A 17376-nucleotide genomic window follows, 5' to 3' on the forward strand; every position below is an offset into this window, starting at 1 on the left:
TCTGGGGCCATGCAAAAGGCCTCCGGACCGGTCCGGAATTCAGCCGGTCCAGCGGGGGGAGGGAGTACTTACCCTCCACCCTCGCTGCTCTTCCCCTTCCGGCGCTGGACTTTTCTAAAACGTTCTTGGGGTGGCAGAGTTCCTCCCTGCCGCCCCTGCCACCGCCGTCTTCCAAGTTTACAAGCAGTAAAAGCTGGCGCCACGCATGTGCCCATCGTGGCTCGCACGCCAGTTGTGATGTATGTGGCACGCGCGCCGGTGGCAGCAACGGGCGCGCGCGCACACCGCATGCATGCACCCGCGCATGCATGGCATCAGCTTTTACTGCTTGTTAACTTGGAAGACGACGACGGAGGCAGGGGCGGCAGGGAGGAACTCTGCCGCCCCTAGAACGTTTTAGAAAAGTCCAGCGCCGGAGGGAGAAGAGCAGCAGGGGTGGGGGGTAAGTACTACCCCCCCTTCCTTAAAGACACACTCCCCCCAGTGCCAGACCACGCCTCCATGGTTCCGTGCACATCCCTAAGGCTAAACATAACCATGTACTCTGAGCTCCTTGGAGAAAGAGAATGATATAAATGTAATAAATGAAATAAAATAAATACAGTTCAATAGTGCATAACAATATGTGTGTATACACCAGACCTAGGCCCACCCCCCGGGAGTTATTTGCACTTGGCTTCATGCTGTGGGGTAAATGTTGAGTGAAGCCACTTCAGATCACACTCACGGCATTGAGGGAAGCAGCCCCTCTCCTCTGTTCTAGGTTTTTGTTTTTGCAAATTCACATGGGATGCCTCCAAGTTTTCCTTCTAGCTGATGGGGGGGGGAGGGAGGGAGAAATTACTAAAGAGCTACATCTGCATTTCCAAAGAGAGTATCCCTCTTTTCATGCTAATGATTCTACTCAGTGCCTCTCCCTACTTGCTCTGGCGTTTTCAGAAAAAGTAGCTTCAAACCAGCATTTTAAAAACCCAGAAATACATCGAGATAAGCTAGAATTCAGAAGATGAAGCCCGACTTGTGTGTGGAGTGGGTCCAAGGGACTTCGGGGTAAGTTTGGCTGGTGTGTGAATGCACACACTGGGGCTATTCTCACGATCTGCAAAAACCGGGCTAGGAGAGCTTAGCCCGATTTTTGCAGATCGTAAGAACTACCGGGCTCAGCTGCGAGCCCAGTAGTTCTAGAGCGGGTAACCCGCTCAAGAATCCCTGTCCTAAAACCAGGTTTGCAGAGCGAGCGCTCCGCAAACCTGGTTTTGTAGATTGTGAGTAGTCACGGCACGGCTTCGCACCGCACCTACTCACGAGGAGTCCCCTGGCGGGGAGGCGAAAAGCCACCTCCCGGCTCCGGGGGTCCTGCCTGCATGCCTTGAGCGCTTGCGCAGGGCATGCTGGAACTTGTGGGGGGCAATTGGCCCCCCGTTCCCCCCAGCCCCTGCCGACTCTGTCGCAGAGCCGGCAATCGTGTGGGTGGCCAAACTTAGCCCGCTCTCCCCGTGCACTCGAAGAAACCGGGTCTCACTGATTGTGAGACCCAGTCCACTCTCTTCTGTAGGAGATTCGAGGTAGAAGCCCTGTCTGTAAAGCCTCCAGCTGTTTTTGAACTCCCTCCCCAATCCCCAGCTGCAGTGACTAATAGTCAGGGATGATGGGCATTGTATCTGCAGGAGGGCTGGAATCGAGCTGCCCTGGTCTACACACACTTACTTAAGTGCTGCAGTTATGAGATGATCCAGTCACTGGTTTACATCCAGATTAAGTTACTCATAAGTAGTCTTATTGAAATTAATGGGACAAATTCTATGGGGTAGTGGAGCTGAAGGCTTGTGACAGAAGGGTTACACTTGTTGAAAAAGGTTGGTAGTCTCTGATGGAGGCGGAGATCTCAGGCAATGGTTGGGTGAGAATTCCTTTTGCTTTTGGATTGTACTTGTGGGCACATTGTCATACTAATCTGGGCTTGCCTGTGGTTTAATTCCCTCCTGCTGGAGTTAATGGGACCTGTCATTGCTCTTATTCATGTATGATTATGTGATTCTCAGAGATGTAACTGGTTCGATTTCTATTACAAATAAAAGCAAAAATTCTTTTGAGAAAAAAAAAATAAAGTTTTTAAGAGTTTTTAGAGGGTTTTTTTGGGTCTTTAAATAAAGACCAAAAGTGCTTAACCTTGAGTGGACTGTGTCCATGTCTTCAACTTCACACAGAACCAGGCATGGCAAAATGTCTTGCAAAACTGTCTTGCAAAAGCTGACTTCTGGCTTTGCACCATCTCCTGTTTAAGCTATACTTTAGTCTAAAATAAGGCTTAGGAAGTTAGGACGGACGGTTCTCAGAAATCAACACTAACCACACTGACCTTGGTCATTCAGATGCTATTGACTCACATAGCAGGGAAGTTATAACTTCTGCTTTTTAAAAAGAGGAACACCCAGCTTGTTACTAGAATGATAATCAGCAGAAGTGCTCCCTTTGTATTTAGATTAGTGTGGGATTTATTGATGTGAAAACCAACAGAGTGGGTGTGGCATAGTGGCTGGGAGACTGAGCTATAAATGAAGTCCCAATTTGAATATTGTTCTCGGAAGAACTCAGTAGGGTCATCTTAGGCAAGCCTCGTATCAAGTCTCAGTAATACTAATAGTGATCTACCTTGCAGGGTTGTTGGAGGGATTACAAGATGATGTACATGAAGCATTCAAATAAAAAGCCCTATATGAATGTTCAGTATTATTACTATGGAAAGGTGTAAAGAGCTTTGGGATTGCTGTGCATTGGGATTGCCGTGCATTGGTCCACCAAGAATGTGGATCGGGGAGGTCTTTGAAAAGCTCAGCACTGGATTTGCAGAATCCAGTGTAATACTCTCTGGGAACAAAAACCTGGGGATTTAAACGGACCTAATCCAATAGCTGCCAGAGGAAGCCAGAGAGACTAGGTCAGAGCTAACATAGCTGGTTGCCATTGAAAAGGAATATAGGGCTTGGATGGGGGCTGTTGAGCACTGCTAGCAATTAGTTTCCTCTAAAAGCAGAGCATCCTAGGGCCATTGGGAGCTTGTGCAGAATTTAGCAATGCCAGAATTTTATATCTGTATCTATCTAGCTGTGGGCTGGTTGGTTCTCACAATCAGAAGTAAGCTGGAGGAGCTTGCAGCCGTATTTCTGAAGCCATTCATGTCTCCATAAATGGATCAGGCACGTGGCGGAAATGCTGGGTGAAGGGCCGGGAAGTGACAGTATGCAAGAAAAAAACCCTGGTTGGGCGGTGTGGGCAGCCAACAGAGAGAATATGGAATTTGATCTAGGGTGGAGGAGGTCCGATGCTTGTGCTGCTCCACCAGGATTGCTTCTTGAGCACAATCACTTCCTGGTCCTCTGTCTGTGACATTTCTGCCACACAGAAAATCCATTTTGGGGAGAATGTACAACTTCAGAATCAGGACTGGGAGCTCCCGCGCCTTACATCTGATCGTGAGAACCAGCCCTATACATCAGAGTATGTTTCTAGTCCTTACGACTGTAGTCTGGCTTGGCAGCGTGCTTCCAATGTCTGGTGAAATCTTAAAATGTCCACGGGTTGGTTCAATACAGTAGTCCTGGGGGAGACTTCAGTGCTTGCTGTAAGAGTAAAGTAAAGGTAAAGTGTGCTGTCGAGTTGATTTTGACTCCTGGTGACCACACAGCCCCGTGGTTTTCTTTTGGTAGGATACAGGAGGGGTTTACCATTGCCTCCTCCCACGCAGTATGAAACAATGTCTTTCAGGATCTTCCTGTATCGCTGCTGCCCAATAGAGGTGTTTCCTGGGAAACATACCAGCATGGATTCAAACCAGCAACCTTCTGCTTGTTAGTCAAACATTTCCCTGCTGCGCCACTTAAGGCGACATGCTCCAAGATTAGAAGCACCAAAATAAATGCAAAATGAGTTGTTCACATAATTTAAGCAGACTACAGAATCCAGCTGTTTGTGGCAAAGAATTCCAAGTGCACAGTCCTGCCTTGAACTAGTAATCTGTCTAGATTAGATTACCCTCCCATCCTCTATGTGGGTTTGTCCTTGAAAAACAGCCAGAAATTGCAGCTAGTCCAGAATGCAGCTGTCAGGCTATTAAGAGGCTCAAGCCACACAGAACATAAAAATGCTGATTCTGAAACAACTCCACTGGCTGCCAGCAGATCCTGAATTCCAAATCAAGGTGACCCTTTTGATTTTTTTTAAGGGCCCTAACTAGTCTGGAGTCTTGGGTACCTCAAGGACTGGACTGAAGATAATTTAACTCTTGCCCCAGAGCAGTTTACATCCAGGCATCAGGACCAGGTTTGGGAGCAGCCACAGCTCACTCGCAGAGCACATGCCACAGTTAGGATTAGAAAAGACTCGCGCTTGAAAACCCCGAAAACTGCTGCCAGTCAGTAGGCTTGTTCACACAACCCTAAACAGGGTGGGAAGAGCACCTGGCCATGGCAGGAGAGCTGTGCGCTCCTGACCCATGGTCGTGTGAATGCAAAAATCCATGCAGGCAGGGAGCGTGATTGTGTGGAAGGCAGGAACTGGGTAGGACAGGCACACCCTACCCACATTCTGTCTCCAGCATTTTACCAAGGGTGGACGAGACGCCATCCTACCCAGCTCCCGCCTTCCACACGATCATTCTCCCACCTCAGATTTTTGAGTTTGTGTAGCTGTCGATCAGGAGAATGTATGGTTCTCCTACCCTGGCTGGGTGCTCCTTCAGCCTTGTTCAGGATTGTGTGAACAAGCTTAGACTAGACTAGGGCTGTAGAACTTCAGCCCTCCAGCTGCTGTCGGACTACAACTCCCATCGTCCCCAGCCAGTGGCCAATAGTCAGGGATGATGGGAGTTGTAGTCCAACATCTGCAGGAGGGCAGAAATTATCCAGCACTGGTGTGGACAATACTGAGGTAGATAGGATCAAGGGTCAGACTTGGTAAAAGCTACCTTCTGATGACAATCCGGTTTTAGGGAGGGGTTTTTTTTGGCTGCTGCCCTTCTTGGATGATGTTTTTATGGCTGCAATTGGTTGTACATGAGGTTTTTATTGGGTAGTGTTGCTTTAGAGATGGTTTAAGCTGCTCAGTGAGTGCTTGGGTCAAAAGGCAGATGGAAGCATCTTCAGTAAATACTTTTATCTCAAAGGTGGCCCCAGCACACGACCAAGAATCCATGTTCTAAAATGGTTCTCATGTGCTGATCAGCTGAATCTGGAGCCACAGAAGGTCACCTCATCCAACAGCAAGATAGTGCATGCAGAACCACCCAACGTCACCCCATTGGGATCCCTGAGCAGCAGCCTGCTCTCTCAGGCTTTTGGTAGTGCCTCACCTTCCTTGGATTGGGGTCAAATTGGACTGATCAATTTTAAACTGATTCAGTCCTCTCGGGTAGAAAGTGCCGGGAACCTGGCTCTCTCCAATTCCTTAAAAAGAAGGAAGAGAGACTCCTGTGACATAAAGACAAGTTTGTAGTGTTTATATTTCATCCAGAAATGCATACATTAATTCCTTAAATAATAATTAACATTTTTTAAAAAAAAGACAATAATAAAAAGAAATGAATGTAAAAACAAAATAAATGCCCCTGAATTTCTTCTCCTGGAGCAGGTAGGTGTTTGCTACACCCCTAAAAAAAGAAAAGAAAGTATACAATTCCACAATGGTTAGGAAGGGAGTAGGGTTGATCAGGGATATTGCTGAAGAACACAGAATTCATCCTGAATGGAAGGATTCTCCCAATAGCCCCATGATTCAAATGTCTCAGTCCCGGCTGTTTCAAAGGAGTTCTCCACAGCTACTGAGTTGAAAATTCCTTGTCAAGTGCTATAAAAGTTTTATTTACACACACGAATTTAAAAATGGGGCATGAACCAAGAATCTGGAATGGGATTCCAGTTGTATAGAAGAGGGGCTGTGAGGATTTAGGCCTTTCTGGAGGAGAGCAAGCCCTTGTGAGGCTTGTGAAGAGGGCTGCTGAGAGACTCTCTGGGAGGTAGAGTCTAAAAGGCCTGTGTGTACCGCACAGGAAGGGCATGGCCTATTGTAGGATACAGCCTGGTGGCCTAGATGCCATGTGACAAAGAGGACAGGTGCATTCCAAAGGGATGAGTATTTCCATGAGCTTTTTGGGCAGGCTAATGAAATAATTTAAAGTGGGAAAGGGGAAAACCCTTGGTTTTCTTGAGCAGGTTAATAATTAAATTAGCATATTTTCTCATAAGGTGAAGAGAGGCAACAAAGACACTCAGGTTGCCAACTCTTTTGAACTGCTTTCAGAAAGCACAATTCAAAATTCCCGCTCCGATTTAGCTCAGCCATTTAAAAACATTTACACTGAAATGTGGCAGCTCTCTCTCTCTCTCAAACTGATACCAAATTATTTGCTTTCTTTAGTTCCTCCAATTGCTCAGCCTTCTCCTCTTCCCTATGGAACAAGGAGCAGCATCTAATTTGACTGGGATAAAATCACAGCCCTTCTAAACTCAGGATGACAAATGTGACATAAAACCAGGGGGCTATTCCCATGATCAGGCAAAATCGGGCTGGGGAGCCTAGCCCGATTTCGCCTGATCGTGGGAACAACTGGGCTTGCAGGTGAGCCCGGTGGCTTCCTGGAGGTTAACCGGCCAAACTACCCCTCCCCTTAAACCGGGTTTGCGGAGCACTGTAACTACTCACGAGAAGACCCCCGACCGGGAGGCTTAAAAGCAGCCTCCCAGCTCGGGAGTCTCTCCAGTATGCCCTGCGCGCTCGCACAGGGCATACTGGAGCTGCCGAGGAGCACACGGCCCCCGATCTTCCCAGCCCCCACCAGCTCTGTCATGGAGTCAGCAGTCATGTGGGCGGCCGCCCTGCTCGTCTGCAGAGAGAGTAAGCTTAGCCCACTCTCCCCGCTTACCTTTACAAAGTGGGTCTCACTGATAGTGAGACCCGGATCCAGATCTACCAATTTCCAAGTTTCAATTAATTTGACGTGGCCAGTCCTCTAAGCTGCAGGCCCCACCCCCGCCCCCACCACGAGAAGGGGATACTGATCAGGCAGAAGCACACATGGCATGAGCTGCAATTCTGCTACATCAACGAGATTTTCAAGCTAATCAGCACGTCTACACCACAGTTTACCTCCTTCACAAAGACTGGGCTTTGCTACAAACGGCTGATGTGTGGGTCTAGCAACATCTGCTCCAGGACTGGGATACGCCTTGCAGAAACCTGAGCTGCTGTATCAAAGGGATCCCACTAAGGCAAGGCTACGGTGGAAGACTAGATTTTAAGATACAGTTGTGAGATGTGGGGGTACAAAATCCCACCCAAGAATTTAGAGCGATGAATTCAGAATGATAAAACACATCCACAAGGTGACTCTTTTTCACTTTGGGTTAACTAATCTGTAACCACCAACTCTCGGTTTCATATGGTCTCAATGTTTACTACAAACACCCTTTAACCATCCTGACTGTCAAGCCACAAGAGTGGTCAAAGGATGTTCTGGGGTAACTCATCTGGGTTCATATTAAGATAGACACCCAATTTTCCGAGGGCTGGTTCTCATGATTAATCTAACGTGGGCTCTGCAGGGATCTAGGGATCCCCGCAGTGCATGTGCTCCCACAGAGCAATCGTGAGAATGCCCCCATTTCCCACGATCCCCGCTTAGCAACGTGCCAAACCCACATTGGTAATCATGGCTCTGAAGTTGGCTTGACAATGTGGGCTTCACGTAGATTTGGCATGTTGCCAAGTGGGGATCAAGGAAAATGCCTGAATTCCCAAGATTGCTCTATGGGGTTGCGCATGACATGGGGATCTCTAGATTCCTGCAGAACCCGTATTAGATTGGTCATGAGAAACAACCATGACCAAAAAAAAAAAAAAAAAAGCATCTTGAAAGAAAATATAGGGGAGAAGAGATGCTTCTAAGTTCCCTCCAGGTATAACTCTGGTCTCATCCACCCCCAGGTATTAGAGAAACAGGGGTATATCCTAACCTGTGTTACCCAAGTATAAAGCCAACGTTCATTACCAGATTTCTCTGTTAATTAATGGGAACAAGATCTCTGGACTATAGGCATAAGCCCCAGCATTCCTGAAGGCAGTCCTCAAGTAGAAAAGGAGGGTATTGGGGAAAACAGTATCAGTTTCAGAGATGATGTTCTGTTGAATCTGCAGGGATGGGGGTGGTTGGGTGGGGAGCAGTAAATTTCTCCGAGATAGCAGGAAGAGGGACAAAGGGGCTGGTGATCCTGCTTCGGGATGCGAAGAATCAGAACTGTCAGTTGCGCATATCTGCTGGCTATTCCTGCTGGAGGAAGAATGGTGAACATTTTGTCAGTGTGCTCACAGGGCTGCTTGGCTCTCTGCTGCCTCCTGCTGGTTGTCAGTATGTTCACTTCCTTCTGTAGAGCAAATGTTAAGTATTGTAGTACAAGCTTGTCAAGAGGCAGAATTTTTGGCAATTGAGTCTAAGGGCCAGTCTACACATTCAGGAAAAAGCACATGGTACAGTTCTCCCAAGACAGCACCAATGTCAGAATGCAGGTGCAGGAATTAGATGACCAAATGCTCCCGCAAGTAAAGAAACAACTCCCCACTTGTAGAAAGCTAGCATCTTTCAGAGAAGGGTATAAAGTCTAGCCTTTTTTTAAAAAAACCACAAAAAACCATAGAGTACTATTCAAACATGCAGTTCCTTCTTCTCCACTTCAGTGTTCTGGAGTGGTACAGTCCCTGGAGGGCTTTTCCAAGATCCTTTCTCTTAATGTGTAGACTGGCTCAGAGGAGCAAGAACAGGCTGAAAGGAAAGGACCAATGAAGCAGGGAACATTCCCAAGTTTGTAGCCCTCATAGTCAAGCTGGAGGAGGCAGAGGGCCTTCAAAGTCTTCTGCCTGAGTGTGTTGGGAGGCGAAGGGGAAAATGTCCCAGAACGGGAACGACGCCTCCGTACTCTGTGGAAACCACGGTGCAACAGTTCCCAAGGTGATGCCCACTGGCAAATCCCAGAAGGCCAAAAGGGAAGCTCTGGAGATGCAGAGGGGGCGTCGAGGTGTGTGCTGGCATTCTGTCAGGCTGGCAGAGTTGTACGGTGGTTCCTCGATCCAAAGAGGGAAGGGGGTGGTGGGTTTCATGGAGCTCAAAACAGGTGGGTTTGTCAGCAGGTCCAAAGGCGAGGTACACCATGAAGAGAAAAAGGTAGGCACGGGAGCGGAGGCCCCACCTCACGCCTGCTCCTGTTTCTGCTTCACCGAGATCCGCTTCTTGCGCGCGGCCAACATCTCGTAAAAAGGATCTACACTCACAGCGGCCCTGGGAGAGAAAGAGACACTCAGGGTTAAGCCACCAATCGGAGAGTAGCTAGGGCAATATGAACGCCGTGGAGGGGCAGGACCTCTCCTTGCACTGCATTGTGGGTAGATCAGCACATGCAGCAGAATGAGCTGGGAATGTGGATGATGCTACTGTTCAATGCTCCCCTCACATTTAAGAAACAAGCAAAAAGTCCCTCAAGGCAAATCGTTAAGCATGTCAAGAAGAAAGACCCTAAATCCTAGCCCTCCGCATGCTGCACTTGTTTTTTTCTATTTGCAGGGAGTCTTGAACACACAATTTTGAATTTAAAATTGAGATCCTCCATAATCTGAAATGGTTCAGTCCATTTGAACACCTTATTTCTCTACCACCTGCCCTGTTCTGGTATGTGGGTATACCAGGCATCTGTCTCATTCCATCTTGGAGCCTGTGTGATGTGGAGGCCTGGGTTAGGAACATAGGAAACTGCCATATACTGAGTCAGACCCTTGGTCCATCTCGCTCAGTATTGTCTTCGCAGACTGGAAGCAGCTTCTCCAAGGTTGCAGGCAGGAATCTCTCTCAGCCCTATCTTGGAGAAGCCAGGCAGGGAACTTGGAACCAAGATGCTCTTCCCAGAGCGGCTCCATCCCCTAAGGGGAATATCTTGCAGTGCTCACACATCAGGTCTCCCATTCACATGCAACCAGGGTGGACCCTGCTTAGCTATGGGGACAAGTCATGCTTGCTACCACAAGATCAGCTCTCCTCTCCGGTTCAAGTCTCTCCTCAGCCACAAAGAACAACGAATGGCCTTGAATATACAACCGCTCAACCTACCCTAACATACCAATGTTTCTGAGAGGATAAACATTCCCTGAAGGGGATACAAAAGGTGATAAAAATGAAATTGCCTCAGAATGTGGAAGGTGAGTTCCAGCCTATCATTGCCTCTAGAATGTATTTATCTAAGTTCTGCCTCTACATCAGGGGGCTGTCCCCCCTGATTAAGGAAACCTTCATTCACTAATTGTATAAGTTATAGTCAATTAATAAATTAATAAGACTTGAGTTCAAGGGAAATGTGGCCTTCTAGTTTGGAGCCAAGTGGTCATGCACAGCACTAATTGGCTAGACTCTGTGACAATCAGGAAGCCACCTCCCCATTTCTTTGGAGCAATTTTGGTACCTTAAAACACCCCACCTCCAAGTTTAAAAAAAAATGAAGCAGATGTTTGACCAGAGAAACACACATGGTCAGACAACAACAATAAGGAAAAGAGAAAAAGTTGACAGACTGGGCAGTGAACCCATGTCTGTTCACTGAGGAGGCAGGAGAAAGACTGGCTTTAGAGAGAAAGTGGGAGGTGCTTCCTAACCCACATCTGAGCAACATTTTCTTCAAGAACCTGCCCCCAATGACCACTGGAGGTAGAGGGCAACAAGTAAGGGGAATTTGGGTGGTAGGGGAGAGAGTGAAGAGGCAATCAGCATTTGATCCAGCCCACATCTGCTCCATTTGCCGGTTTTTCTGTACATACCCTGGCAGGACTAGAAGGCAAGAACTCTCAAACTCTCTTCTTGGGAAAGAACTGGGATTCAGTGGGATAAAAGGAGGAAGGCCAGAGAGGATTGCTGGATTCACCAGGGAACCAGACTTCAAGGAATAAGTGAACCCTCAAGTGAGTGTTGGTCTGATTTAAGGTGGTTCACAACAACAGAATAAAAATACTTGCTTTTTAAAGAAGGGTAGAAAGGCTTAGTGGGAGAGATGGTGTGTCTATACTTTTCTGAAGCTAAAGTAGAATAGGAGCCATTTTGAGAAGACTGATGTAGGCAGTCGAGTCGAGTGCAATGCAACCAAGATGATCAGGGGCCTACAGCACTTTCCTTACAAGGTAAGGTTACAACACCTGGGGTCTTTTAGTTTAGAAAAAAAGATGACTGAGGGGTGACATGATAGAGGTCTATAAAATTGGTGTGGAGAAAGTAGAGAGAGAGAAAATTTTATCCCTCTCACATAACACTAAAACTAGGGGCCATCCTATGAAACTGCTTGCCAAGAAATTTAGGACCGACAAAAGGAAGAGCTTTTCCACACAATGCATAATTAACCTATGGAATCCTCTGCCACATGATCTGGTGACAGCCAACAGCCTGGATGGCTTTAAGAGGGGTTTAGCTAAATTCATGGAGGACGAGAATGGCTACTAGTCGGAGGGCAATAGGCCACCTTCAGCCTCAGAGGCAAGACACCTCTAAATACTAGTCACAGGGGAGCAACAGTGGCAGAGAGGGCTCTGCCCTCACTTCTTGCCTGTGGGCTTCTCAGAGGCATCTGGTGGGCCTCAGTGTGAAACAGCATGCTCGACTAGATAGGCCTTGGGCTGATCCAGCAGGGCTGTTCTTGTGTTCTTATGACTCACTCGGTGTGAAAGTTTCAGAAACGGCAACATTTCTCACGCCTCAGCGACACAGGCTCGTTACACTCTGACCACAGATGTTGTACTTTGCCCACCAAGTAGGTCTGCTTTGTAACTCTTGAGATGTCACTGTTATAGTCCTTAAGAAATGCTTCAAGTTATTATTCTAAAACTCTTGTCTGAACATATCATTCCAAGTTCTCCTGAAATCCCATTCTAAGCTTGTGCCTTATTCAGAACTCTGCAAGATGTTTTCATTTTTCTGTTAGCATTTACTAACTATCATAAAAGTCTTGTGTTGAATTTTTGTTCTGTGTGATTGGGAAAAAGTCAGTTTAGGGAAATATAAATGGTATCAAACTTTTAGGGCAATATACTACAAATGAATATGTTCTTTACTAATTTAGCTGTTATGATTCCTTCTCTTGCAAATCCTGGGAATTGTAGTTCAGTGCGAATACTAAGATTTCTACTCCCTGCCACAGAACTACAGTGCCCAGAATTCATTATTTTATTTGTTTATTTTTCAAATTTGTAGACTCCTCCAAACTTCTGTCTCTGGGTGGTTTACAAGATAATACAGATTAAAAATGGAAACCTTAAAACAGTTTAAAACCACAGTCAAGTTAAAAATAAGTCTTTAGAGGCTTTTAAAAAGTTGTCAGAGAAGGGGAGGCTCTTATCTCAGCAGGGAACACATTCCAGAGTCTCTGAGCAGCAACAGAGAAGGCCCGTCCTGTCCCTACCTCCTATTAAGGCGTAGGAAAGACCATTAAATTAATGTCTCCAATGTTGATATACCTTTAGAGAGATGGAGAAAGACAGACCGAATGTAAAGAAGAGACACACACAGTAAGCCTCTTCACAAGATCACATAAACCCAGGTTAGAGGCAGACAAAGCTGGATCAGCTGCTCATGTGAATGGGGGTCAAGTGTCCAAACCCAGGCTTGCTGAAGCAGGGTAAACCTGGTTTTGTCCCTCGGTTTTAACCCAGCTTAGAGGACAGCAGGGTTCCCGAAACCTGGGGTTGGTGATTGTGTGACCACTCACCATGCCATTTGTGGCTCCTGGCCAGCGGCCACCATGTTTTGTATGCTCTGTGAATGTGCTGCTCTGCACAGTCCTCTCTATGGTCGCCGGCTTGTAATGGCTTGAATGAAAATTTCCCCACTTCCTGTCTGCATGTGGTAAATCAGAGTACACCTGTGATGTAATGAGGGTTTCCCTTTTCCTGGCAGCGTGGTGCATAATGGGAAGATTCCCCCAATCCTTGGGTGGACTTCCATGAGCTGTGCTCACCACGATCGTGTGGGAGTGGGACTAGCAGAGCTCAACCGAGGTTCTCCTGTCTGACCTGCCACTATTCTAACCTGGGTTAGGCTCCTCGCCAGCCCCAAATGGCCGTATGCAAAGGCCCATTAAAAAATTAAAACGGATATCATGTTACAGATTGTGTTCTGCATGCAGAAGGCCCTGGGCTTCAGTCCCGGGCATCTCTAAGTAGGGTTGGGAAATATTGTTTTCTGAAACCCCAGAAAATCATTACCAGTGAGTGCAGACAATGCTGAGCTAGGATAGGCCAATGACCTGATTCAGCAGAAAGCAGTTTCCTATGTTCCTAGGGTAGGTCTGAGATTGGAAAAAGCTGCTCAAGATTGTGAGATCTAGGAATCTGAACAAGGTGTGTTGTATTCTTGGGAGGGGAGGGGTATCTAATCAGAGCTGGAGGGCCAGAATTTCTGGGGAACTCCCTCCCACCACCACCACCACCCATACAGAAGAAACAATGTCTTCTTCTCACTTGATGGATTTGATCCACTCATCCTTCTCCTCCTGCGTGGGTGCTGAGATGCGGTAGACCATGTGGTTCCCCTCAACCACGCGCCCGTCTGCCTCAGTCTTGCAGGCTTTGATTAGCTGGCCCTTGTTGTTGGGAATGTAGAGCTCAAAACAGTTCTATAGGATGGAGAAAGAGAAGGCCTCTCAGCATCAGGAGTTTGTGAGCGCCCAGAGCAGACCTGAGCGTTTGGGCAGGGCGAGGCAGGAGAAACCGACAGCACTAAATTCAACCTTGCCCTCAGCTATGTATGCCAAGCTCTCGTTTGGGTTACCCTTTTCTTTTAAAAAGAACCCACCCACCCCCCATTTTGCCACTCCATTAATAAGTGTTTTGACCAGACTGAAGGGCTGTGGCTCAGAGATGGAGCATGTGCTTTATTTGCAGAAGGTCCCAAAGGAAATCCCCGGAATCTCCAAGTAGGGCTAGCAATGACCCCTGCCTAAACCTCCGGAGAGCTGCTGTCAGTCAATGATCATTAAATGAAGGACTCCAGGGCCAATATCCCATTACAGAGATGGAGAAAGACAGAGAGAAACTTAAAAAAAGAAAGAAAAAGAAAAAGGAGACACACAGTAACTCCCAGTGATGTTGGACTACAACTCCCATCATCTAACTTGGCCACTGTGGCTGGGGATGATGGGAGTTGTAGTCAAGCAACAGCTGACGGGCTGAAGTTGTGTAGACTTGATGCACACAATATGAGCTAGATGGACCAATGGCCTGACATGGTATAGGGCAGCTCTACAGGTTTATTAGAGCTGCCTTTTAAAGAACATTTGGCTTGAGCAGGTGGGTCAGGGAGGAAGCGTGGGGCGGGGGGAAGCAGTCCTCCACTCCAGTTATCTTATTTCATCTCTACTGTCATTTCAGCGGAGGCAGCAGTGCTTCTCCTGGCAGCGTCCACTTCCCCCCCAGAAGCCCATGGAATCTAGGAATGTGCCAAAATGCAATTTGGAAGCTGAATCGCAGGGCACCTCCCTATAAAAATGAGGGCTTCCCGAGGAGGAAGGCGGGTCCATACCTGCTCCTCCTCCGAACGCCGCCATTGCCATATTTCCGGTGCACCGGTGGGGCATATCCCAGCTGCCCCTGCGCCCGACACTGGCAAGCACATTTTATCAATCAATCTATCTATCTTGTATACCGCCCCAAACTTTCGTCTCTGGGTGATTTAGTCTCTGGGTGTCTCTGCACACATGTGCCAGCCATTTGCATGGTCAATCCTAGGGGGAGCACGGCGATCGGAGGAGGAACAGGTATGGACCTGCTCTCCTCCACTTTAAAGGGGCTGGGGAAGTCCTCGTTTTTAAAAGGCAGTTGCCCTGCGAGTCGGCTTCCTAATCACATATCGGCACATCCCTAATGGAATCACACGCTATCATGATGTAGCATTGTTCCAAGGAATGCTGGGAGTGAACCTATGGCTCAGTTTCAGTAAGAACTGTTTTATTTTAAATAAAGGATTGGGGCCAACCCTGAACTGCAGGTATGACCTGGGTGTGCTGTAAATGCTGAAATAAAGGTTATTCAACAGATTTTAAAACCCAATTTTTCTATAAATCTGCATTCAAAGCAGCTAATACATAAATGCCAGCTCAGTACACTGCAGTGTTCAAGATAATGTCACTCACTGTTTTTCGTGGGTCTTCAACTTCCCGGATGCTCAGATTCTCCAGTGGGATGATTCCTCTGGGCTCCTTATCCTATCAACCAATTAAGAAATGTGACTGGAACGGAATAGGCTCACCTTAGTAGTCGGGGGGCCCAGGGGCAGGAACTAAAAAAATAAATTATAGATTTGGGGAAGACTACAGTTTTACTTAGGGGTGCTATTGCTGTCCCAGCAGCTTTAAGTGGGGGAAGCTGGCATCCTTCTCCTAACTGGCACAAATTCTTGGTCCTCGTGCATTTTAGCACTTGGTCTGGAAATCTGGTTGTAACATGATGCGGTACATCTATATTTGAGTTGGTCTCCAACATTGCTGACAGGTTTGAACTGATATGAAGGTGGGGGAGAATGGTGTCTTTGCTTGGTCCTGCAGATACAGACCGGACTGTATTCTGGGATGCTGACTCCACCCCTCTGCCCCACCCCTTGCATCATTTGTGCTGAGAAAGGTCTTGCACAGGGTAGTTACTTGAGTGGAGCTGCGCTGTCTCCCTGTGAAGACCGGCCAACTCCAAGAGCTGGAATCTGATGAGGGGAGTTCACGGTGGACCAGAGCTGAAGAGGTCAACAGGGCACTCCCCTGTGACTATACCCCAGGGAGCATACCCCACCTAGGAAACCTGCAGAATCAGGGGCCCAACACGCTCCAACTCGATTCAAACCCCAACTCTGGACAAGTGCTCTCTGTAACAGGGACTCCCAGACGTTGTTGCCTATAATTCCCAGCATCATCAGCTGCAATGGTCTTCGGCTGGCTGGGGACTAGGAACATAGGAAGCTGCCATATACTGAATCAGACCACTGGTCCATCTAGCTCAGTACTGGCTACACAGACTGACAGTGGCTTCTCCAAGGTGGCAGGCAGGAATCTCTCTCAGCCCTATCTTGGAGATGCCAGGGAGGGAACTTGAAACCTTCTATTCAACATCTGGGAATCCCTGTCAAAGGGAACACTGCTCCGGAGCCCTAACAATCACATCTGCAACTCTGAGAACAAAGATGGTAGTAAGTCCAACTGAGGCTCGGATCTGTTAGTGCAGTGCTTTGCCACAATGGCTGAAGGATGATGGGAGTTGTAGTCTAACAACATCTGGGGACCCACAGCAGGGAACCCATGCTCTAGAACAGAAATGGTGGGCCAGCTTGGCTGTCTACAAAAAGCCCACGTTTCTGCCTGGAAGCTAGGGGAGTCACAACAGGAGAGAGGGCATACCCTCAATTCCTGCCTGTAGGCTTCCAGCAGCATCTGGTGGGCTACAGTGTGAAACAGGATGCTGGGCTCGATGGGCATCCTTGGGCCTGATCTAGCAGGGCTGTTCTTATGTTCTTAAGCAGCAGCCCATGGCTCTTGCTGCCTCCTAGACAGCACCCCTGATGCTCAGCCCTATACCTTGCAACTTGCTGACACGGCTGGAGTGCTCTCTCTACTTTGCCCGGAACAGGCCACATCCATGCCAGGCCCAGGACTCTTCAGTTGTGCCTGGGGCTTATGAGCCAAATCAGCACAATGCCACGGCTGAAGCGGATACCAAGGGCCCTTTCTCCGGATCCTATCCATTTTCTGCCCTGCACAGCAGTCCAGAGGCCTGGGGCTCTCTGCTTCTGTTGGGAAGGGGGGATGTGAGGTGGGAACAAGTAGGGCGCAGAGGGGGAAGAGAAACTGTACTAACTGTTGTATATTCAAAGTAATAGAGGCAGTTGTCAGTCAAGATGAACCAGCGTCTCTTCCATGTCTTCACTCGCCCTCCTGAAAGTAAAAAGGGGAGGGGGAAGGATTTGTGCTTGTTTTTCAAGTTTTCCCTTTAAAGGTTTCTGACCCTACCCACCCTTGGATCATCGAGACACATAACCATGGTTGAGATAAAACATAACCACGGTTAAGATTGAAACCACATGAAACACAACAAAAGGGCTTAGTGAAAATGTAAGAAAAAAGAAAAACAAACAGGCAAGCAAGCAAGCAAGGGAAGAGAATCACAGATTGGTCCCATCTGAAGAAAAACACAAAACCAAACAAACCCCAAATATCTACAAGAATACACAACCAAGTGCAATAGTGGTCTCTGGTATAGTCCCCCTGGAGCAGGAGCCTGTTCCAAGTACTTTATTTTGCCCCCAAGTGTGGATTAACTTGCAGG

The 17376-nt window shown here is 47.7% G+C and overlaps 1 protein-coding gene across 4 annotated transcripts in view; it reads right to left on the reverse strand.

The window, feature by feature from the left end:
• Positions 1-5473: 5473 nt before the first annotated feature.
• CYTH2 (cytohesin 2) overlaps positions 5474-17376 on the reverse strand; it is a 33937-nt gene continuing 22034 nt past the window's right edge. For 2 of the 4 annotated variants that reach the window (XM_053260816.1, XM_053260817.1), the window contains exons 9-12: positions 16909-16987; positions 15201-15272; positions 13531-13685; positions 5474-9322 (exon numbers count right to left, since the gene is read on the reverse strand). In XM_053260816.1, coding sequence (XP_053116791.1) covers positions 9235-9322; positions 13531-13685; positions 15201-15272; positions 16909-16987 — 394 coding nt within the window. In that variant the 3' untranslated portion in view covers positions 5474-9234. Of the gene's footprint in view, positions 9323-12229; positions 12529-13530; positions 13686-15200; positions 15273-16908; positions 16988-17376 lie in introns of those variants that run through there. The other 2 variants (XM_053260813.1, XM_053260814.1) reach the window with 2 other exon arrangements.

Source organism: Hemicordylus capensis, chromosome 6 (genome assembly GCF_027244095.1).
Source record: "Hemicordylus capensis ecotype Gifberg chromosome 6, rHemCap1.1.pri, whole genome shotgun sequence".
NCBI lineage: Eukaryota > Metazoa > Chordata > Lepidosauria > Squamata > Cordylidae > Hemicordylus > Hemicordylus capensis.